The sequence below is a fragment of the Saccopteryx leptura genome, chromosome 13, assembly GCF_036850995.1.
Source record: "Saccopteryx leptura isolate mSacLep1 chromosome 13, mSacLep1_pri_phased_curated, whole genome shotgun sequence".
NCBI lineage: Eukaryota > Metazoa > Chordata > Mammalia > Chiroptera > Emballonuridae > Saccopteryx > Saccopteryx leptura.
In genome coordinates this window covers 27,469,522-27,493,276 of record NC_089515.1, presented here as the reverse complement: position 1 = coordinate 27,493,276, position 23,755 = coordinate 27,469,522, and the positions used below count along the sequence as shown (strand labels likewise).

Below are 23,755 nucleotides of genomic sequence, written 5' to 3'. Positions count from 1 at the left end.
CTAGCAAGCCCTGAAGTTCTTAGGATTGCCTGAAGTTTGATCCCTAAACAGTCCTGGGTCCAGCCAGTGGTGTAATACTTGACTATGTGGCTACAGAATTCTGTCTTTAGAATATCACTGCCTTTGTCTTGAATGAGCTTTTCATGGAAGACATGTTGGGATCATCCTAAAGTACATAATTTATCTCCTTAAAGCTGAGATTTCATCCACTTTAAAGAGATTGTCTGAATTGTAAGATGCCTGCTTGGTATGGCAGAATGTGGCTGAGCCTTGCTGATATCGGGGTTGTGAGAGGCAGGCAGATCTCATCTGCCCCTAACCATTGCTAATTACTGCTTTACTCTAAAAACAAAACAATCCAAAACCCCTACAAGTTGTGCGTGATCAAACTGGACAGTTTGCAACACCATTGTGCCCATTGTGCTATGAGATATTCTGTATCATTCTAGGAGGTTCTATCCCTCTTGCCCTAAAACAAGTTTATAGAATGCATCTTGCTAACTTTGCCCTGAATGGAGGTGTAGAGAGACACTTGGGTCAGAGACAAACTTAAACATCTGTTTCACAGTCCCTTTCTTTTTTTTTTTTTTTTTGTATTTTTTTTTTTCTGAAGCTGGAAACGGGGAGAGACAGTCAGACAGACTCCCGCATGAGCCCCACCGGGATCCACCCGGCACGCCCACCAGGGGCGACGCTCTGCCCACCAGGGGGCGATGCTCTGCCCCTCTGGGGCATCACTCTGCCGCAACCAGAGCCACTCTAGCGCCTGGGGCAGAGGCCAAGGAGCCATCCCCAGCGCCCGGGCCATCTTTGCTCCAATGGAGCCTTGGCTGCGGGAGGGGAAGAGAGAGACAGAGAGGAAGGAGGGGGAGGGTGGAGAAGCAAATGGGTGCCTCTCCTATGTGCCCTGGCCGGGAATCGATCTGAGGTCCCCAGCACGCCAGGCCGACGCTCTACCGCTGAGCCAACCAGCCAGGGCCTCACAGTCCCTTTCTTTTCTACCCCATCTCACACTATTATGTGAGCTAGTGATAACTTCAAGCCCAGAAAACACCCTTCACAAAGTGGTATGAGGAAGGAGCTCCTGAATGCTGAGAGAGATGTTACATTTGCATCTTCCTGGCCCTCGCCTCTTCATTCACTGTTCCCATTTCTATTACCCTTCCTTCCTCCAGTCCCCACCCCAGTGGCCAGCATATCCCTGCTAGTCTCACTGGTTTAACAATTTGGCCTCCTGATTATGCTGAAGAAGTAGAGGGACTGGAAGTTTCTTTCTCATCCCATTTGGTTGTGGCCACCTACCTGAAGTGACATCATGGTTAATCCCACTGACAGAAATGACAGCCTCAGGGACATAATTATTATTCTCATCAAGCACCATTCCTTTGATGCCATGGTGGACCTGTAGGAAAACCTTACAGTATAACTGTGGTCATAAAACATTGTGCAGCATTTGAGAGGCCCCAAAGCCTGTCTCATAGGCTTTTTTGCATTTGGTCTTCACAAAGATTATCCTAATAACCCCTTCCCCGGGCTATCTGTCTCCTCCCCTCACCCCCTAATAATCTCTTCTCAATAGAGCAGTCAAAAGGATCCTGTTAAAATCTAAGTCAAATCATGTTATAGGTCTAATTGACCCCAACTCAGAGCAAACGCTAAAGTTCTTATGATGTCACATAAGACAGCATAAGTCACAGCCTCAGTTAGCTGACTGATCTCACCTCCTGCTCCCTTTCCCATACTCTCATGATTATTCCAGCCACACTAGTGTCCTAACCTTGTCTGTCTTAAAATTAAAATTTTTTTTAGCCTGACCAGGCAGTGGTGCCGTGGACAAGAGTGTTGCCCTGGGATACTGAGGACCCAGGTTTGAAACCCTAAGGTCTCTGGCTCGAGTGCAGGTTCATCCAGCTTGAGCGCAGGGTCCCTGGCTTGAGCGTGGGATTATAGACATGACCCCATGGTCACTGGCTTGAAGTACAAGGTTGCTGGCTTGAGCAAGGGGTCACTGGCTCAGCTGAAGCCCCTCCACCTGGTCAAAGCATGTATGAGAAAGCAATCAATGAACAGCTAAGGTGCTGCAATTATGAGTTGACGCATCTCATCTCTCTCCCTTCCTGTCTGTCTGTCCTGTCAGTCCTTCCCTCTCTCTCCCTAAAAAGGAAAAAAAAGTCTTTTTAAAATTGTGATAAAATACCCATAACATACAATTTACTATTTCAACCATTTTTAAGTGTCTAGTTTAGTCATGTTAAGTATATCCAATCTCCAGAACTTCTTCATCCTGCAAAACTGAAACTCTGTACCCACTAAACAGGTCCCATCTCCTTCTCCACCCAGACCCAGGCACCATCATTCTACTTTCTGTCTATGAATTTGATGACTTTTTCTTTCTTTTTTTTTTTTTTTGTGGCAGAGACAGAGAGAGTCATAGATAGGGACAGACAGACAGGAAAGGAGAGAGATGAGAAACATCAATTCTTCGTTGCAGTTCCTTAGTTGTTCATTGATTGATTTCTCATATGTGCCTTGACTGGGGGGCTACAGCAGATGGAGTGACCCCTTGCTCGAGCCAGTGACCTTGGGCTCAAGCTGGTGAGCTTTGCTCAAACCAGATGAGCCCACGCTCAAGCTGGCGACCTCAGGGTCTTGAACCTGGGTCCTCCGCATCCCAGTCCGACGCTCTATCCACTGCGCCACTGCCTGATTAGGCATGATGATTTTTGATGATATGTCGTATAAGTGAAACTATAGGGCATTTGTCTTACTGTGATTGGCTTATTTCACTTGGCCTAATGTCCCCTGGGTTTATTATTTTGTAGCATGTGGCAGAATTTCCTTATTTTTTAAGGCAGAATAACATTCCATTTTATGTATAGACCATTTTGTTTATCCAGTTGTATCTCATTGAATACTTGGGTTGTTTCCACCTTTTGGCTCTCATGAGTGTGTCTGCTATGAATAAATAGGTCTTTGAGATCCTACTTTCAGTTTTGGGGGGTATATAGCCTGAAGCAGATTGTTGGTTCAAATGGTAGTTCTATTTTTAATATTTTGAGGAACTGTAGAACTGTTTTTCATAGTGGCTACACCATATACATCCCCACCAATAATGTACAAGGGTTCCAGTTTCTCCACATCCTTGCCAACATTTGTTATTTTCTGTCACTGTTGTCTGTTTTTTAATAGCTGCCATCCTAGTGGGTTGGTATCTCACTGTGGTTTTGATTTGTATTTCCCTAATGACCAGTGATGTTGAACATCTTTCATGTTTGTGGTTAGCCTGGTACTTATTTTTGTGACCTCACTGGGGAAACCCTTTTTCTCTAGACATCTGCATGGTTCTCTTCCTTACCTCCTTGAAGTCAGTTTAAATGTCACCTCCTCTGTAAGGCCTTCTTCTTTGCATTTAACATGCTATAGAACTTATTTTATTACTTTGTTTATTGTCTGTCTCTTTTCACTAGAATATAAACTACATGTAGACTAAGCTATTTGTTTGTTTGTATTCATAATCCCCAGCATACAGTACACTATTTGACAGATAGTCATGCTCAGTAATGGTTTTTGTTTGTTTGTTTGTTTTTGTTTTTTTAGCAAGAGAGAGAGAGAGAGAAAGAGACAGACAGGGGCAGACAGAGAAGAAGAGGAAGAGATGAGAAGCATCAACTCATAGTTGCAGTACCTTAGTAGTTTATGGATTGCTTTCTCATAAGTGCCTTGACTGGGGGTTCCAGCCAAGGCAGTGATCCCTTGCTCAAGCCAGCGACCTCTGGGCTCAAGCCAGCGACCATAGGGTCATGTTTATAATCCCACACTCTGGCCAGTGACTCCACGCTCAAGTTGGTGAGCCTGTGCTCAAGCCAGCGATCGTGGGGTTTTGAACTTGGGCCCATAGGGTCCCAGGCCAATGTTCTACCCACTGCATCACCACCTGGTCAGGCTCAATAATGTTGAATGGATAAATTTCAATGATAGAAGAAGCCCAGATCAACTGATGAGAGCAAAAGTCAGACCTGAGCCACACAGAAAACTCTGCCTACCATCGGAAAACTCTTCTCTTTCTGTAACCACGAAAGTTAAAGAATTCCATTTCACCTGTTCCAAGAATTGGACTAGGGCTTCCCGATTCCCCAACCACTCGCGCTGTAATTCCTCTTGGTGGGGAAATTTGTCACAACTCAGTTCCAGTGTGATCTCGAAACAGTTGGTGTGGAGATAATTAAAGTCTTGCATTCCTAGGGGAAAGAGGGCAGTGGCAAATTTGTACAAGCAGGTTCCCACCCAATGCCCCATCTCAACTCCCTTTAATCCCAACTTCTCCACACACACCTCATTACCGTCTGTTTTACCTCTTTGTCTCCATTTACTTCTCCTCTATAAAACCTTTCCCCAGGCCCTGGCCGGTTGGCTCAGCAGTAGAGCGTCAGCCTGGCTTGCGGGGGACCCGGGTTCGATTCCCAGCTGGGGCACATGGGAGAAGCACCCATTTGCTTCTCCACCCCCCCCTTCCTCTCTGTCTCTCTCTTCCCCTCCCGCAGCCAAGGCTCCATTGGAGCAAAGATGGCCCAGGCGCTGGGGATGGCTCCTTGGCCTCTGCCCCAGGCACTAGAGTGGCTCTGGTTGCGGCAGAGTGATGCCCCAGAGGGGCAGAGCATCGCCCCCTGGTGGGCAGAGCGTCGCCCCTGGTGGGCGTGCCGGGTGGATCCCGGTCGGGCGCATGCGGGAGTCTGTCTGACTGTTTCTCCCCGTTTCCAGCTTCAAAAACAAAGAAAAAAAAAACACCTTTCCCCAATTTTCCAGTTCACATGCCTTTCTACTGTTCCAGTTTTCTCTTTTCAAAAATGCTCATTTTGTTATCTCCACCCTCAACTTCTTTCCCATTTAATGACTTAAATTCACTTCCTGTCTCTCTTGGCATGTCCAAAATCTGCTTACTGGTTGTGCCTTAACATTAGACTATGCACATGTACTGCTTTCTGGGGGACAGATTTCCTCTTTGGACTCTGATGTCCTTCAGACCTAGGGGGTCAGAGATGAGACAAAGATCTTGCTTTCACATCCCTCTTTCTGTCGGGAACACAGCACTAGCCTGGAAAATAGTTATCCAGGAATTCAGAACCCTGAAAGGCAGAAGGCAGCAAGATTTTCCTTTCAACAGCTGCTGGTTTGCTTCTATCTTCAATATTATTCAATTGAATTCATTACTTCAAAATATGTTTCTGATGATGAGAATGGTGTTTATATCAGACATTTATTTGGGTTAAAAAGTGTCCGTTTATACCCTGCAGGAAAGCAGATCTCTTGCTATGAGAGGACACAGGAAAATTCCTACATCTAATCTGTCAAGTTAAGATGAAAATCCAGACTCTTTTTTTACAGTGACAGAGAGAAAGTCAGAGAGAGGGATAGATACGGACAGACAGACAGGAATGGAGAGAGATGAGAAACATCAATCATCAGTTTTTCGTTGTGGCACTTTAGTTGTTCATTGATTGCTTTCTCATATGTGCCTTGACCAGGGGGCTACAGCAGACCAGGTAACACCTTGCTTGAGCCAGCAACCTTGGGTTCAAGCTGGTGAGCTTTTGCTCAAACCAGATGAGCCCGTGCTCAAGCTGGCGATCTCAGGGTCTCAAACCTGGGTCCTTCGCATCCCAGTCTGACGCTCTATTCACTGTGCCACCGCCTGGTTAGGCGAAAATCCAGACTCTTATGTTAAATCTTTTAGTTTTAAAATTCTGGGAACTGATGGAAGCTTACACAGAAAACTCTGATTATTTAGTGACTCATCACATAGTCATAGTATTTGACATTAGCTTGTACTTTATTTGTTGTTCTGTGATTGTTTGCAGTGTATATTTATTCTCTCTAATAAAATGATAGTAAGTTTAAAAAGTATCCATTTAATTAACTTTCACCTGGTACTCTGTGTGCAAACAGCTGTTCTGGGAGGTTGGAGAACCTATAGCCTGTTACATCAGTTCTCTCTCAGCAGCAGAATCATCTAGGGCTGCACCTTCCAGCCAAATACAGGTTGTTGGGCTTTAGCCCCAGAGCTTCTGATTCAGTAGCTACAGAGTGGGGCCCCCAACTTTGCGTGTCTAACAAGTGTCAGGCAGCGCTGAGGATGCTGGTCCAAAGGCCACACTGCTGGAACAATTGTTTTAATGAATTGTTTTTTTTTTTTGTTTTTTTTTTGTATTTTTTGTATTTTTCTGAAGCTGGAAACGGGGATAGACAGTCAGACAGACTCCCGCATGCGCCCGACTGGGATCCAACCGGCATGCCCACCAGGGGGTGACACTCTGCCCACCAGGGGACGATGCTCTGCCCCTCCGGGGCGTCACTCTATCGCGACCAGAGCCACTCCAGCACCTCTGGCAGAGGCCAAGGAGCCATACCCAGCGCCCGGGCCATCTTTGCTCCAATGGAGCCTCGCTGCGGGAGGGGAAGAAAGAGACAGAGAGGAAGGAGAAGGGGAGGGGTGGAGAAGCAGATGGGCGCTTCTCCTGTGTGCCCTGGCCGGGAATCGAACCCGGGACTTCTGCACACCAGGCCGACGCTCTACCCCTGAGCCAACCGGCCAGGGCCTGTTTTTTTTTTTTTTTAATTTTATTTATTCATTTTAGAGAGGAGAGAGAAAAGGAGAGAGAGAGAGAGAGAGACAGAGAGGGAGAGAGAGAGAGAGAAGGTGGGGAGGAGCTGGAAGCATCAACTCCCATATGTGCCTTGACCAGGCAAGCCCAGGGTTTCGAACTGGCGACCTCAGCATTTCCAGGTCGACGCTTTATCCACTGCGCCACCACAGGTCAGGCTAATGAATTGTTTTAATAATCTTGAAATTGTACCAGCTCAATTTGGGGCAATGATCCTCAGTGGAGGCATGGACTATGCTTTCCCAGAGGATGGAAAGGGAGGAACAAGTTTAATTTGAAAAAGTTTATTTGATATTTTATTTTTTGGCACCTATTGCTTTCTTAATGCAAACTAAAGAAAAAAATTCAACAAAATCTTCTCACTTTGTGTTCAAGTGAGTTTTTAGGCCCTTTCCCAGCACATGGCGATGCCCTAACCTTCTTCCTTCCCACTCTCTACAGCAGGGGTCCCCAAACTACGGCCTGCAGGCCGCATGCAGCCCCCTGAGGCCATTTATCTGGCCCCCGCCGCACTTCCGGAAGGGGCACCTCTTTCATTGGTGGTTAGTGAGAGGAGCATAGTTCCCATTGAAATACTGGTCAGTTTGTTGATTTAAATTTACTTGTTCTTTATTTTAAATATTGTATTTGTTCTCATTTTGTATTTTTACTTTAAAATAAGATATGTGCAGTGTGCATAGGGATTTGTTCATAGTTTTTTTTATAGTCTGGCCCTCCAATGGTCTGGGGGACAGTGAACTGGCCCCCTGTGTAAAAAGTTTGGGGACCCCTGCTCTACAGGACCAGCTATCAGCTCAGTCTTCTCTGATGAGCTTTCTGCTCCTGGGGCTCCGGCCGGTCTAATTAGGGAGGATAGGGAAGACAACTGCTGAAACATGATTCCTGAAAGATCCCAGCTTCCTGCTTCTGCCCCTTCCCTCTCCTTCGGTTCCCTATCTACTGAAGGTTCATAAATAGAGGTTCTATCTCAACCCTTGGGGCTGGGGAAGGCCCAGGGAGCAGAGAGAGAAATCTCTTGTGGGAGGTTTCTGGCTGCATTCTCAATGGCCAGTGTCCAGACACACTCCTGCTCCTGGGACATGGGCAGCAAGGTGCAGAGCGCCCCCCAGAGGAACTGTTCATGTACAGGCCAGCACCCCTGCTCACCAGTTGCTATGTGAGGCAGAACTCTGTGCTAGTTAGAAAAAGTCTAATATTTATAAGCCAGGCATTTCCAGGTGCTTTGTGTGCATTATTTATCAAATACTTACATCAAAATTATGGGGCAAGTACAGTATTGTTACTTTTTTTGTATTTTTTTTTTCTGAAGTTGGAAACGGGGAGAGACAGTCAGACAGACTCCCGCATGCGCCCGACCGGGATCCACCCGGCACGCCCACCAGGGGGCGATGCTCTTCCCCTCCAGGGGGTCGCTCTGCTGAGACCAGAGCCACTCTAGCGCCTGGGGCAGAGGCCAAGGAGCCATCCCCAGCGCCTGGGCCATCTTTGTTCCAATGGAGCCTTGGCTGCGGGAGGGGAAGAGAGAGACAGAGAGGAAGGAGGGGGTGGGGGTGGAGAAGCAAATGGGTGCTTCTCCTGTGTGCCCTGGCTGGGAATCGAACCCGGGTCCCCCGCACGCCAGGCCGACGCTCTACCGCTGAGCCAACCGGCCAGGGCCAGTATTGTTACTTTTAATATGCACATAAGGGAACTAAAGCTCAGAGAGGGTACGTATTAGCCTGAAGCCACCTAGCTGGTAAATGGGCAAACTGGGTTTCAACCCAGTGTACCCTTGAAGCCTACACGTAACCACTTGATTACATTATTTATCTCCTATGCCCCAATATTCTGAGTAAACCACCAGTTTTAAAAGGTCACAAGGTGTCCCTGCCTTCATTTTAATAAACCACAAAATGCCACTAAATGCTAATAACATAAGACTTGCCACTTTCTTATCTCTGCTGAAATGCAAAATTCGACAGTATTCCTGTCATTTCTCAAATGACAGGAAAAACAAATGACAGTTCAGAAGGAGAAATGAGCCCTGTCTTCCTGCAGTGTGTGCAGCGTGTCGCACTGCTGTGAGCAGGCCTCCCCTTACCCTTGCTGAGAGAGTACCAGGAGGCCCCATTGGTGATGCCATCGGAGAAGTAATCCCCACAGTTCCAGCCGTGGTGCATCCACCCATGTGCATAGGAGTAGACCTTGGCCAGCTGTAGGGAAAGGGGGTAGAAACGATTTTGAGTGTTCCCAACTCATATGGTAATGCTCAGACTCAGAAGTAGGGTAAAGCCAAGAAACCCCACTAGGTATAAACAACTGATTGATTTGCTGTAGTGAAAGAAAATACCAGCAGAGATAGAGATTGTGTGTGTGTGTGTGTGTGTGTGTGTGTGTGTGTGTACTAGAGTTAAGAAACCTATATTCTGCAGTTTTGCGCAGTGGCAGTATTGTAGCCAATTAGGTTTATCCGAGGCATGATACTGTAGCTAATTGAAAAAAGAAATGTGCATTTTGATGTTCGACTATCTTGGGATTAAATTCCTCAAGTGCAAAGTGAGGGGTGGCACTAGGTGATATACTATTATAAGCTCCTTTCTAAGTGTACCATTTTCTTTTTTTAAATGTATTTACTTTTCAATTACAGTTGACATACAATATTATATTTCAGTTGTACAACATAATGGTTAGACATTTATCTACCTTATGAAGTGATAACCCTGGTAAGTCTAGTACCTACCTGACACCAAACATAGTTATTACAATATTATTATTATTATTATTATTATTATTGGTATTTTTCTGAAGCTGGAAACGGGGAGAGACAGTCAGACAGACTCCCGCATGCGCCCGACCAGGATCCACCCGGCACGCCCACCAGGGGCGAAGCTCTGCCCACCAGGGGGCGATGCTCTGCCCCTCCGGGGCGTCGCTCTGCTGCGACCAGAGCCACTCTAGCGCCTGGGGCAGAGGCCAAGGAGCCATCCCCAGCGCCCGGGCCATCTTTGCTCCAATGGAGCCTTGGCTGCGGGAGGGGAAGAGAGAGACAGAGAGGAAGGAGGGGAGGGTGGAGAAGCAAATGGGTGCTTCTCCTATGTACCCTGGCCGGGAATCGAACCCGGTGCCCTGCACGCCAGGCCGATGCTCTACCGCTGAGCCAACTGGCCAGGGCCTAATATTATTGACTATATTCCCTATGCTGTACTTGACATTCCCATGACAATTTTTATAGCTGGCAATTTGTACTTCTTAATCCCTTTCTAAGTATGCCATTTTCTAGCTGAGTTTTATAAAAGAAAGGAGCAAGTAAGACAGACTTCTACCAGGAAAAGAACTGTTTTAGGGTGAGAGATGTGTGTTGGAGAAATAAGAATATATTTAGAATCGCTATTAATTCCCTTTCATTACTATTTTATAACAGTGAACATAATGAGATATACTTGCTTTGCAAAACAACAACTGGCATTATTCTCTATGCAATTAATTAAATGGTGCATTAATAATTAATGTCATTGTAATTATAATAAATTAATATAATGAATTATTTAAATAAATTATATATTAACATATTAACTATAAAGTAATTAATCTGTTAGTTTTTTATTGCTGTTTTGAACTATCATGTAAACATTTTTATGTGCATGGTCTATTTTTCATTAATAAAATCTTACTACCAGAAAATTGCAAGTTAGAGCAAAATTCACATTTAATGCCCCTTGCTTACCACCAGTAGTACTATTAGTCTTTTGGCATATTTCTTGCTAGTCATTAGTTTAAGTACCTTTATATTACTGTGGTAATTGTACTATAAAGATTTCTTACATATTTATTTTTTCATGAATTTTTGACTTATCACTCAAAACAAAATGTAATTTACTAGACTCTAAGCTCCTCATGAGCAAGCGGTGTTTTCAATTATTTTCTGTGAACTTGTACCTTCTCTCTCCTGAACCCCAAGTTCCTGGCTGGCCAAACCAGCATTCTGCATACCTTCTGGAAAAGCTTGTCATCAGGCGTGGGGGTATAGGCAGTGCGGCGGAAACCTCGGATCCGATGCTCCAGGGACTTGTCATACGGGTAATTGGCCACCACTGCCCCTCCATGGAGATTGGCTGAAAGGACAAAGTTGATGGATCGTATCCACTGGATCACAGCCCGGGTCTCAGGTTCAACCTGAGGAGAGATGAGAGCCTTTTGAAAAGTTTGTCAGGAAGTGGCCTAAGGAGATAGCATGTCTGAATAAGACAGGCCCTACCAGATATGAGAAGGATAGATGGGGAAATTTTGATCTTTTGCATGATGGTTTTAAAAATTAAGTGACAGAGGCCCTGGCCAGTTTGCTCAGTGGTAGAGCATCTACCCTGTGTGTGGATATACCAGGTTCAATTCCTAGTCAGGACACACAGGAGAAGTGACCATCTACTTCTCCACCCTTCCTTGTCTCCCTTCTCTCTCTCTTTCTCCTCCTGTAGCCATGGCTCAATTGATTTGAGTGCACTGGGGCACCTAGGCCGAGTGCTGAGGATGCTGCCTCAGGTGCTAAAAATAGCTCGGGTTGTGAGCATGGCCCCAGATGGGCAGAGCATTGGCCCCAGACAGGGGTGGCCAGGTGGATCCTGGTTGAGGTACATGCAAGAGTCTGTCTTTCTATCTCCCCTCCTCTCACTTAAAAATAAAAAGTAAGTGACAGGACCCTTTTTCAAAATGAAATCTTATGTGGAATCTTAATATATAAAAAACAGAAAAAAAAAGTGAACCTTTAGGGCAGTGAAACCACTGTGTATGACACATGGCTTACTACATTTGTCCAAACCCATAAAATGTACCACACACATACTGAAGACTATGTAAACTATGGACTTTGTGTATGTAGTAAGGATGAGTCAACATAAGTTCATCACTTGTAACAAATGCACTGCTCTGATGCAGGGCGTTGGTGGTGAGAGGAAGCAGGGGGTATATGGGAACTCTGTACTTTCTTCCCTTCAAAGAACTGTACTCAGTTTTACTTCAAACCTAAAACTACCCTAAAAAATATACCATATTTCCCCATGTATAAGGTGCACCTTTTTGAGGGAAAATTTGGGGTCTAAAAATTGGGTGCGTTTTATACAGTGGTTGTAGAAGTGTGGCATTTCAAATGCTATAGATAGAACTGAGGACAAAGCAATGTATGAAGACAGTGATTTGTCATCAGACACAGATGAGGACAAGCTAATGCAGGGGTCTCAAACTCGCGGCCGCCGAACAATTTTGTGCGGCCCGCAGACTAATCCACGAAGTTCAAAATATTTTGGATAAAATTAAGTAAGCCTAGGGGCCTACTTGTATTTTTCATTTCTCTAGCATCCTAGCTAGATATTAGCTTAGTTAACAGCAGTTGTGATGCGAACTACAGTTTCTGGTCGTTTTGTGACACTGAGTAAACTGCATGTACGATTGTGCTTGTTGTACTAATTTTTTTTTGTTTTCAACTGCAGTGAGAAAAGTGTTGCGTAACAGTTGCCTTTTGTAGACCTAGTGTGGCCCGCCAAACGGCTGTGATCTTGCTCTGCGGCCCACATGCTGAGTTGAGTTTGAGACCCTTGAGCTAATGGATGGGAGTTTTGACAGTGATGAGGAGTTGTATGAATTTTATGATGAATAAAACTTGAGTTCAATAACTTTATGTATTACATTTTTTTCAAATTTCAGGTCCCAAAATTAAGGTGCATCTTATACCTGGGAGCATCTTTTACATGGAGAAATATAGTAGTCCATGAGAGAGAGAGTGAGAGGAGCCCAAGCTTGGCCTCTCTCTGGCCCCTAGGAAAGGGTTCTCCAATTTACCCACTGCTTCAGTGGCTTCTGAGTAAATAATTGTGAAAAGCACTGGTTTACAGTAATGGTTTTCAACTTTCTCCTTTCCATAACACACCTACCGTAATGTTGACATGTAGAGCACTTCTGTGGTCATACCCAAATTTCATGGCTTAGAAATAGTGTAATATGGACCAGTCTCGGTTAAGTAGTGGAATTCCACCCTTTCGATGGCATATTACAGTGCTAGTGAGTGATGGTATTCTAAGAAAAGCCATGAACCACTTGGACTTGCGGTATAAATAATTTACAGTCTTCAGCACTTTTCCTCCTCCCAGAGTGGATGTGCTTAGAGGTTATGGGATGACAGTGTGTTAACAGCTCCTGGACCAACGGTCAGCTGTGAAGACCCCATCACTTTTATCCCAAGAGGGAGTGGATGAATAGGGTTGAGTTTCACCCAATCAGAATGGATATAATACCAAAGGCATCAGTCCTGCTCTGCGACCAGGACTTAGCCCCTTTGAAGCAGTCCTTTCTCTATGCCCCAAGCCTTTATCCACTCAAAAGAGCCGGCTTCTCGCTGTTCCTCCCCATCAAAGCTGTCCCATCAGGCGTGACAGAGACCTCTCATTCTCTTTTTGATCTTCTAAGATTCAGACAGAGGAGCAGGTGGGAGTCTAATCATTATTGACTCAGTCATCTTATTTTATTTCAACATTTAATAAATCAGAACATTCTTCTGGCTGGATATGCTGACTAGTACCATGTTATTTGTGATTTATTCTTTTTTTTTTTTAATTTTTTTTTTAATTTTTTTTTTTAGATTTTATTTATTCATTTTAGAGAGAAGGTACACAGGGAGAGAGAGAGGCAGAGAGAGAGAAGGGGGGAGGAGCAGAAAGCATCAACTCCCACATGTGCCTTGACCAGGCAAGCCAGGGGTTTCGAACCAGCGACCTCAGCATTCCAGGTCGATGCTTTACCCACTGCGCCACCACAGGTCAGGCGTGATTTATTCTTTACTTGAGCCAAGAGCATAGCTACTAGCAGAAACCTAAATAGGTCAGCATGACTTTTGTTTCATTTCCAACTGAGACTATTTCATCTAGAAAACTCCCAATAGAAAGCCTTACACCTGTTTTATATTTCTCTCTAGTCTCTAAGTTAAGATATTCACAAACAGAACATTTAGAACTATCTCATACAGTGTGAAAAACAGGGTGGTAGTGATGTTCTGAGGATGCCATCAGTTACTTTATTTGTTTGTTTTTGTTTTTTGTATTTTTCTGAAGCTGGAAACGGGGAGGCAGTCAGACAGACTCCCGCATGTGCCCGACCGGGATCCACCCGGCACGCCCACCAGGGGGCGATGCTCTGCCCATTCGGGGCGTCGCTCTGTCGCGACCAGAGCCACTCTAGCGCCTGGGGCAGAGGCCAAGGAGCCATCCCCAGCGCCCAGGCCATCTTTTGCTCCAATGGAGCCTCGGCTGTGGGAGGGGAAGAGAGAGACAGAGAGGAAGGAGAGGGGGAGGGGTGGAGAAGCAAATGGGCGCTTCCACTGTGTGCCCTGGCCGGAATCAAACCTAGGACCCCTGCACGCCAGGCCGACGCTCTACCACTGAGCCATCTGGCCAGGGCACCATCAGTTACTTTAAAGAGCAGGCCCACCAGCAGGATGAAGCCATCCACATTACCAAGGGTGATAGTACAGGCCTTCTGGAGCAATAGGCTGGGGAGCATCGAATGGGATCCTCTGACTGGGGGACTGAGGGAAATGAGAGTATGGTAAAGCAGTCAAGGCTCTTAAACAAGGGAAAAAGGACAAATTAGCCATAAAGGCAACTCTCTGAACTTTTTCCTATAACTAATTTTTGTTTGTTTGTTTTTTAAGTAAGAGAAGGGAAGATAGCGAGACAGACTCTCACATGCACCCCAACTGGAATCCACCCAGCAACCCCTGGCTAGGGCTGATGCTCAAATCAACTGAGCTACCCTCAGCGCCCAGGGTTAGCACTTGAACCCATTGAGCCACTGGCTGCGAGATGGCAAGAAAAAGAGAAGGGGGAGAGGGAGAGGGGGAGAGAAGTAGATGGTCACTTCTCATGTGTGCCCTGACAGGGGATCGAACCTGGGATGTCTGCATGCTGTGCTGGTGTTCTATCCACTGAACAAACCAGCCAGCGCCTTATAACTAATTGTTGATGAGCATATAGTTCACACATAAGAGAGACTTTCCTATAAAATGTTAGAGCTCTGTGTCAACAGTACAGTGCAGCACGAAGAACAGTGGATTAGGAATCAGAAGACCTGGGTTTTAACCCTGATTCCATCAATTATAGCTGTGTGGCTTTAAGTTAATTTTTCTGTAAGCATGATATCCATACAACAGGGTTGGATAACACTGACTGACACATTCACCACACAGAGTTATGATAATCAACTGAAATGTTGGCTAAGAAAGAATTTTATAAAATACTGTGCAACTGTAGGATAAAGCTTTTACCTCCCTTACTACCGTGGCCACTAACATCAAACATTTTGTGAGCAGGTGCTTCATGGAGGGCTGTACGCTGGGGGAGGGAAGGAATACAAAGAGGCATAAGACACAGTTATTACTGCTCTGGACACATTAACATGGAGTTGAATTGATACCTAATTCTTGTTTGCTTAGTTGATGTGAAGATTGCCAGAAGAAATTCCAGATGTTGGTTTACCTGCTTTTGTATGCAAATGTCTTCTCATACCTGTTTTTTCCAGTTGTCCGGAAGGGGCAGGTGGTGGTTGGGGCCTCCGTACTTCTCATTGTAGTAGATGTAGGTATTGAGGTCAGGGAAGTTGCGGTTCAGGTCCACTCCATTCGCGTTGTTCCTGCCAACCAGGTACCCGGAAGCATCTGGGCCCTAGGGAGAAATGGAGAGATGAAACATGAAGAGTTCAGGCTGAATCTTATATTTAAAGAATACTGTATAGCTCTTTTTAGGTGTTAATCTATCATCAAATGACATAGCCTTTTCTTCTTTAACTTCTCTGAAGTCCCAGTGGTATGGTTAAAGTTTCCCAAGTGGTGGAGATATAGATTCCAGGAGAAGCCCTAACAAGAATGGGGTGTTTCAGGATAATGGGAACCCCTATTATTTATAAAAACAGCTTTATTGAGATATAACTTACACACCACAAAGTTCACTCTTTTGAAATGTAAATTCACTCTTTTGAGTGAATTTTAGGATGCTAACAGAGTTATATAGCCATCACCACAATCTAATATGAGAACATTTCTATCACCCTGAAAAGAAACCTCATGCCCATTTATAGTCACTTCCCATTTCTGCTCTAGCCCTGTCCCTGTAGATTTGCCTTTTGCAGACATTTCACATATGTGCAATGACACATTATGTGTTTGGCTTTTTTCACTAGACTATGCTTTCAAAGTTCCTCCATGTTGTAGCATGTATCAGTCCTTCATTTCTTTTTATTGATGAATAATTCCATTATATGGATTTACCACGTTTGTTTACCTATTCACCAATTAATAGACTATATCACGGTTTAAAGTTAGGCACACTGACATTTTGATTTTATGTTAATAAAGAACGTAAAGGCTCATAGACATTTTTTTCCTTCTTTCCCCTGAAAGCCCAACTCTAAAGAATTAAGAAGCTGAGTACTATACTAGTAGAGGGAAAAAACCAACAGAAATAAAATAAAGTATGAAGCTCTAGAATTAACTCCTCACTCTGCAGTTCGGGGGGGGGAAAGCTTAATCTCTCTGACACCCCTACTCTCCAATGCAAATGTAAGTCTCTTGCGGGAGGAAGCAGAGCATTTAGGGTTGGAAGCTAAAAGTTTAGGGAAGGAGATCTATTTTGTAATATCCCTTCATGCCAGTATCCTATTTTCCAGTTTACAAAGTGTCGCAAATATTGCCTCATTGACCTTCCCAATTAAACCGGGAGGCCAGCTGGAAAGGTGAGGTGGGAATTGAAGCTCAGAGAGAGCCCACATTTATTGCATAGGGTTTTACAGGCTTGAACCCATCTTCATACTTCATTATATTTCTACCGTTTTTTTCCTCGATTACACAGTGACACTGACAATGGAACAGAGAGGACAGGTTGTTTACTGGCTTTTACTTGATTCCTTAAGATGGCTTTGTTCTCCGCACAGCTCAGTACCTGCGCGGCGGCCACCTCATAACCATCTGGGTTCATGGACGGCAGGATGTGAATGCGCGTGTCCTGGACCAGCTGGACGATGCGCGGGTTCCGGTTCCGGAACTCCTCGCACAGGAACTCGGACAGCTGCAGCAGCAGCTCGCGGCCCAGCACCTCGTTGCCGTGCATGTTCCCCACGTACTTGACTTCAGGTTCCACTGCAAGCACGAGAAAAACACACGTCATGGTAAAAGACGGGGAAAGTTTGCACGTGCCATTGGTTCCCTTGCGAGGAGCCCTTTCCCCTCTTTTTAATAACGAATCAAAGAAAAATCTCATGTGTCCATTGGGTCTTTTCCGACTATCCCTGAGCTCCTTTCAGAAAAACTGCAATGACAAATGCTACAAAAATGTATGTCACGTATATTAATGACTACCAATTATTGAAACCCTACTGTGTACTAGGAGTTCACTCTACTATTCACTACTACTAATCTTCACAGGAAACCTGTAAAGTCATTATTAATCTCAGGATGAGGGTACTGGGGAGGGATAAGGTTAAGTAACTTGCCTGAAGTCATCTAGCTAAAGTAACTTGCCTGAAGTCATCTAGCTAATTAATCTGATAGAGGCCAAAGCCCAGGGATCATTAACAGTCGCTGGCTGCTTCTTAGAGACACATTGTTTTAGCATAAGGGCAATGTTTTCTCAAGATCTGCTCACATAAAGTGCTTTAGATTATAGCATGACAATTTTTTTTATTAATTTTAATGGGGTGACATTGATCAATCAGAGAAAACATCTCCAGTTTATTTTGACATTTGATTATGTTGTATACCCATCACCCAAAGTCATGTTGTCTTCCGTCACCTTCTATCTGGTTTTCTTTGTGCCCCTCCTTCCCCTCATAACCACCACACTCTTGTCTATGTCCCTGAGTTTTTTGTTTGTTTGTTTGTTTATTAATTTTAATGGGGTGACATTGATCAATCAGGGTACATATTTTCAGAGAAAACAAGCATGACAATTTCTAATGATCTCGGTTGAAAACGTAATTTTCCCAATACGTAGGAAACTCAAATCTCTTCTTAGTATCTGAGAACATTGTGTTTTGAGGCACAGAGTAGGAAGGAATCTACTTACATCTCACTCCTTCATCTTCTCTCTGCTATGTTAACTGCTCAGTCAAAGTAAGAACTGAGGCCATGAAAAGAGCCTCTAGAACCATTTAAAGAAAATCATTCTTGCCTCCTTTAGAAGGAAGAAGAAAAGCTCTGGCCAAGATATCTATCATCCACTCCCCCACCCCCCCAGGATTTCCCATCCACCCACAATTCTGATCCTGGACCCCTTCTTTTCCAATGTCAAATCCTCCTCAACATCTGGGGAGCCATCCTGGGTTCTGTCTGCTGGAAGTGAACTCACTGTTGAACTTCCCTTTTACCATACTCAACCACTTTCTACTCTGAGTTTCACCTAACTTTGCACATGTCCTATTTTCTTTACTGGACCTGGCCTTTGCAAGATATACAATTTTCAATTTTCTTTAGAATACAATTTGTTGTTATTTGTCTTAGTTTCCTTACAGCAGTTTTTCCCAAAATATTTCTGTTACCCACAAGGATCATGTTGTAAATTTTCTACAATGTGTACTCTTTAATCTTAGTGCATTTTTTAAATCTTAGACCAAGTCTTTCTTACTTTTCATGGTGTTAAAGTATCCCTTCTTTTAGGAAAGGATGGTGATAGCAAGTGGCAGGTAGTATTCTTCAACATCCTTGTTCAGTAAAATAAAATTCGGGGGATATATTTTAGTTCCTTTCAATCTCTCTTATTTATTAAAATGCTTTAAGCTCTGTGAAACCCAAAAGTTGGCAGCTACTGTCCTATAGAAGCTTAGCATAGTGCCTTGAAGTTAGCAGGTGCTCAATGTCAAATTCTTTTGTCTTTACTTTTAGTAAAAGCCAAATATGCCCACTTCTCAGCAACCACTCATCATTTTGGTTTAAGCCCCAGACTCTCATATTTGGACTCTTACAATAAATCTCCTACATAAATTCCTTGTATCCACCCAGCTCCGTTAAAGAGTATTCTCCTAAGTCTGGGGTCTGCAAACTTTTTCTGTAAAGGGCCAGATAGTAAATACCAGATTTGTGGGCTCTATTGTCTCTGTCACAGCTACTCAACTACTGCAGCAAAAGCTGCCAGACAACACAAAACATAGACTATACAAAAACAAATAGGTGGGACTGTGTTTCAAAGAAACTTTATTTACCAAATAGATAACTGGCCCTAAGGTTGTAGCCTACTGGATCCTGCTCTGAGTGATCTTTAAAATTTTTTAAGTCCGAGCATGTCACTGTTCTGTTTAAAATGCTCTAGTGGCTTCTGGCTTCACTAATAGAAAAAGCCAAGACCACCTGACCAGGCAGTGGCACAGTGGATAGAGCGTCAGACTGGGATGCGAGGACCCAGGTTCAAGACCCCGAGGTCACCAGCTTGAGTGTGGGCTCATCATGTTTGAGCCCAAGGTTGCTGGCTCGAGCAAGGGGTCACTCAGTCTGCTGTAGCCCCCCCTCCCCCGTCAAGGCACATATGAGAAATCAATCAATGAACAACTAAGGAACCACAATAAAGAATTGATGTTTCGCCTGACCTGTGGTGGCGCAGTGGATAAAGCGTCGACCTGGAAATGCTGAGGTCGCCGGTTCTAAACCCTGGGCTTGCCTGGTCAAGGCACATATGGGAGTTGATGCTTCAAGCTCCTCCCCCTTCTCTCTTTCTTTCTCTCCTCTCTCTCTCTCTGTCTCTCCCTCTCCTCTCTAAAAAAAAAAAAAAATGAATAAAAAAAAAAAAGAATTGATGTTTCTCATCTCTCTCCCTTCCTGTCTGTCTGTCCCTCTCCCTGACTCTCTCTGTCTCTCCCTCAAAAAAAAGAAAAGAAAGGAAAAGAAAAAGCCATAAACCTTTACAAAAGCCCATAAAGCCGTGTGAGATCTCTTCCTACAGGGCTTCTAAACCGCTCTCTGGCTCTCCCACTGTTCAATCTGCCAGAGCTGCAGGGGCCCCCTGGCTGTTTTCCACACAGGCCACGCTCCTGCTCTGTCCTCTGCCTGCAGCGTTTCCCTCCCCAGTATCAGATTTTTGACCATCACCTGCTCAAATATCACCTTGACAAAGAAGCTTTTCCTGAGTAGCACTGACCTCTCCCCTACTCAATCCATAGTACTTTATGAGATTCTCTATTTCTCTTCCCTGGTTTATTCTTTTCTATAGCAGTTATTTTCATCCAATACAATACATATATTTACTTAGTTATCCACTAGTCTTATCCAGCTACAGTTAAGACCCTGAGGGCAGGTTCTTTGGTTTATTCTCTGTTGTATATTCAGAGACTACAAAAGTGTTAGCTTATAGTAGATACTGTCATATTTGTGGAATGAATAATGAATAAATGAAAGGAATAAATGGATAAACAACCAAGTTATAGGTATCAGAGAAGAAGGATCTAAGTGAAAAAGCCTCAAGGAAGATTTGAGTGCTAGAAAATAGAGGGGGCTCTCAGAAGGGGGCATGGAGTAAGGAAGCTGCCACGGACAGAATTTACCTGCTGTCAGGTTGACATCGAAGGTTTTAAGGAGAGTGAGAAGGTTATGTCGATATTTGGGAAGATTATTCTGGCACCTGTGTGCTAACTGGAATGCTCAGAGTGGTGGCAGTGAAGAGTTAGGAGGTCAGTTAGGAGCCTAGTACACTCATTTTGGCAGGTTGTGATGAAGTCTGGGCTAGGGTCGAAGGTGTGGAATTGGAGCAGAAAAGAGTTTTGTGATTGACACTTTGAAGGAGGAACTGACATAACTTGAATGTCACTACTGTTACAAGTAAAGCAATGAGAAATTAGAAATAACTTAAATGCCTACCAGTAAATGAACAATTACCTACAACCATGCAAGGGAATGTTATAGCCAAGAAATGGTGATGTAAGATCTACATTTACAGTCGTGGATGCCATGCATAAAAGACTATGAAATGAGAAATGCAGTTATACCACGATTCCAATTTTATAAAATAAAATATGTGTGAGGGGGTTTAATTGTGTATAGAAAAAAGTCTTTGGGGATGGCTCCTTGGCCTCTGCCCCAGGCGCTAGAGTGGCTCTGGTCGCAACACAGCGACGCCCCTGGTGGGCAGAGCGTCGCCCCTGGTGGGCGTGCCGGGTGGATCCCGGTGGGGCGCATGCGGGAGTCTGTCTCTCCCCGTTTCCAGCTTCGGAAAAATACAAAAAAAAGTCTGGAAGGATATACATCAATATGTTAACAATAGTTATTTGTGAGTGGTGGGATTATGAGTGAGGTTTTTTCCCCTTCCTTAATTTCTAATTTTAATCCAAACTTTGATTGCTTTTATAATAGAAACAAACTAACAACAACAACAACAAAAAACCCAGTGAATGAAATTAATACCTCAAGACCTCACACTTTCTCCAAGATACCACATTCTACCTCACTGTCATTTCCCAAAGAAATATCCCTAAATGTTTCTAAATTTCAGGGCAGAATTAGAAGGAGTAACTGTTTCCGCTTCTGTCTGCTGAGGCGCTGGAGAGGAACAGACAGAATAACAGCAAGGGGAGAAAAGGGTACTGTGAGGAAAGGAAAGGGCAGGATGGGAGCAGGGAAGAAGATTCATCTTACCTTTGAGGTCTTGAGCAACCAGAACTCACAAAAAGAGGAAGGAACTGGAGTCTGAACTGGGGTTGCAGCTCCCCAGAGGAGGGGCCCTTTGAGGGCTAAGCAGGGAAAACTACTTAGCACAAGCTGAGGAGGAGGTGATACTTTATAGGCGGAGGGCCCATAGATCTCCCCACACAACACCCCACTACTAGATTTGTAAGGAAGGGTCCTGCCCTATAACTCAGGAACTGCTTAGGGCTTACAGGGCTCGTGGATTCCAGGGTAGTCGGTGAATTCCAGCACGTAGAGGTGTCTCCCCTTCACACTGCGCCCAATGCTGTAAAGCCGCGTGATAGAGGGGCATTCGTTGTGCACCTTGTACAGTGTCCGCACGAGGTCATCATAGCGGTGGTGGCGAAAGGTCACCGGGGCAACCAACTTGAAGAGAAGGAGGAGGTGGAGGAAGACTGAGAGGAGGCCTGACATCTCGCTGGGCCTTCCAGAGACAACCACTGAAATGAGCCCCACCTCTCCCAAAGTCCTGTCTTCTTCACCAGTCAAAATCCAAGAGCCAGGAACCAGCTCTTCCCCATTTGGGGCCAGGAAACACCAGACTGACAGCACCTGGGAAGGAAGTTCAGAACTGTCCCATCCAAAGCTGGAAATTATTTATGTAGCTCTGGAACAGTCACTCACTTCTCCCCTCACCTCTATTTCCCTGCCTCTCTTAATGCAGGGAAACCTTTTGAAGAGTTTTTGCACTCCCCCAGATTGGGTAGTTTCACTGATTCTGGCTTACTGATTAACTGCACTGTAAACAGGCTTCACTAAATAGCTGCTTATAACCCTTCGATTCCCAGAGGATTTTGAGAAAGTTGGTCTATGCTTGTTGCCTACATTTAAAGAAGTATAAAGAAGTATATTCGAATAGTGCCTTCAGTCCCTTTCTGCCCATCACACATACTGCTGCCAGACTATCTCTCTGAAACACAGCTCTCTCTCCTTCCTTTTATCTTCAAAAATCTTTCAACAGATACCACTGAGAAAATGAGAAGATATGCAACAGGGTGGGAGTTCACAATTTAAAATAATATATCTGACAATATATCCAGAATACATCAAGAATTCTTACCACGCCATAATAAAGCAACCCACCCAATTTAAAAATGGAAAAAAAATATTTGAATAGACATTTTATTAAAGTAGACATATGAGTGGCTAATAAGAATGGCTATAAAGATATTCAACATCACTGGTCATTAAGGAAATACCACCTAAAACCACAATGAGTTATCACCTCACATCCACTAGAACAGCTATAATAAAAAAGACACAATAACAAGTGTTGGTGAGAATAGGGAGAAACTGGAACTCACATACAGGGGTGGGCAAAAGTAGGTTTACAGTTGTGAGTACACAAAACAGTTTATTCTTGTATTTTTACTTATGAATTATTGTATTATTTATTTGTATTAGAACTGTAAACCTACTTTTGCCGACCCCACATACTTCTAATGGGACTGGTAAATAATGCAGCCATTTTGGAAGACAGTTTTGCAGTTTCTTAAAAGGTTACTTACTATATAACCCAGCAATTTCACTTCTAGATTATCTGCCTAAAAGAAACAAAAACATATGTCCATACAAAAACTTGTTCATGAATGTTTATAACAGTGTTATTCACGCTTGGCAAAAACGATCCAAATATTCTTAACTGCTGAATGGGTAAACAAAGTATGGCCTATTTATACAATGGAATATCATTGACATGAAAAGGAGTGAAATCTTTATTATATGCGGCTTAAGTGTCTGTTTGTCACCGATAGCTTATTGGTTGCTTGTGTAACTGTACTAGCCAATGGGGTGAAGTTGCCACGGCATTCAAATAGTCCCGCCTTCTGGCATGCCACCTCACAAATTGAGGTTAAAGATTGGAGCGATTATTATGCTGTTAAGAAATCTTAACACCAGAAGGGGTCTTTGCAATGGTACAAGACTAGAGGTTCTCCAGTTGAAAAATAATGTCATAATAGCTAAGTCTTTGACTGGATCCTCTAAAGGTGAAATACATGTCATTCCAAGAATTGATTTGGCTCCATTTCAAACAGGGTTGCCGTTTCAATTGAGACGTAGACAATTTCCTGTAAAACTTGCCTTTGCAATGACCATCAATAAGTCTCAGGGCCAAACGCTTAAGCGTGTTGGCATTTTTTTACCTGAGCCTGCATTTAAGCGTGTTGGCATTTTTTTTACCTGAGCCTGCATTTGGACACGGTCAACTCTATGTTGCCTGTTCAAGAGTTCGTGAAAGAACAGACTTCTGCACGCCAGGCCGACGCTCTACCACTGAGCCAACTGGCCAGGGCCCAGAATGTTTTCTTAGGTCACAAGTGGATGAAAATTTCCATTGTATTTTAAATATGTCTATGATTATTTAAACACTTGGTATTTTATCCAGGACATTGGTACACATCTTTACAATCTCTGAGAT

The 23,755-nt window shown here is 44.1% G+C and overlaps 1 protein-coding gene across 1 annotated transcript in view; it reads right to left on the bottom strand.

Annotated features, from left to right (window-relative positions):
• The window catches only part of CPN1 (carboxypeptidase N subunit 1), a 28,233-nt gene extending 6,222 nt beyond the window's left edge, over positions 1-22,011 (bottom strand). Inside the window, 7 exon segments of the mRNA XM_066355478.1 lie at positions 1,303-1,402; positions 4,099-4,238; positions 8,740-8,851; positions 10,629-10,811; positions 15,185-15,340; positions 16,613-16,809; positions 21,528-22,011. Coding sequence (XP_066211575.1) covers positions 1,303-1,402; positions 4,099-4,238; positions 8,740-8,851; positions 10,629-10,811; positions 15,185-15,340; positions 16,613-16,809; positions 21,528-21,750 — 1,111 coding nt within the window. The 5' untranslated portion in view covers positions 21,751-22,011.
• Positions 22,012-23,755: the final 1,744 nt, after the last annotated feature.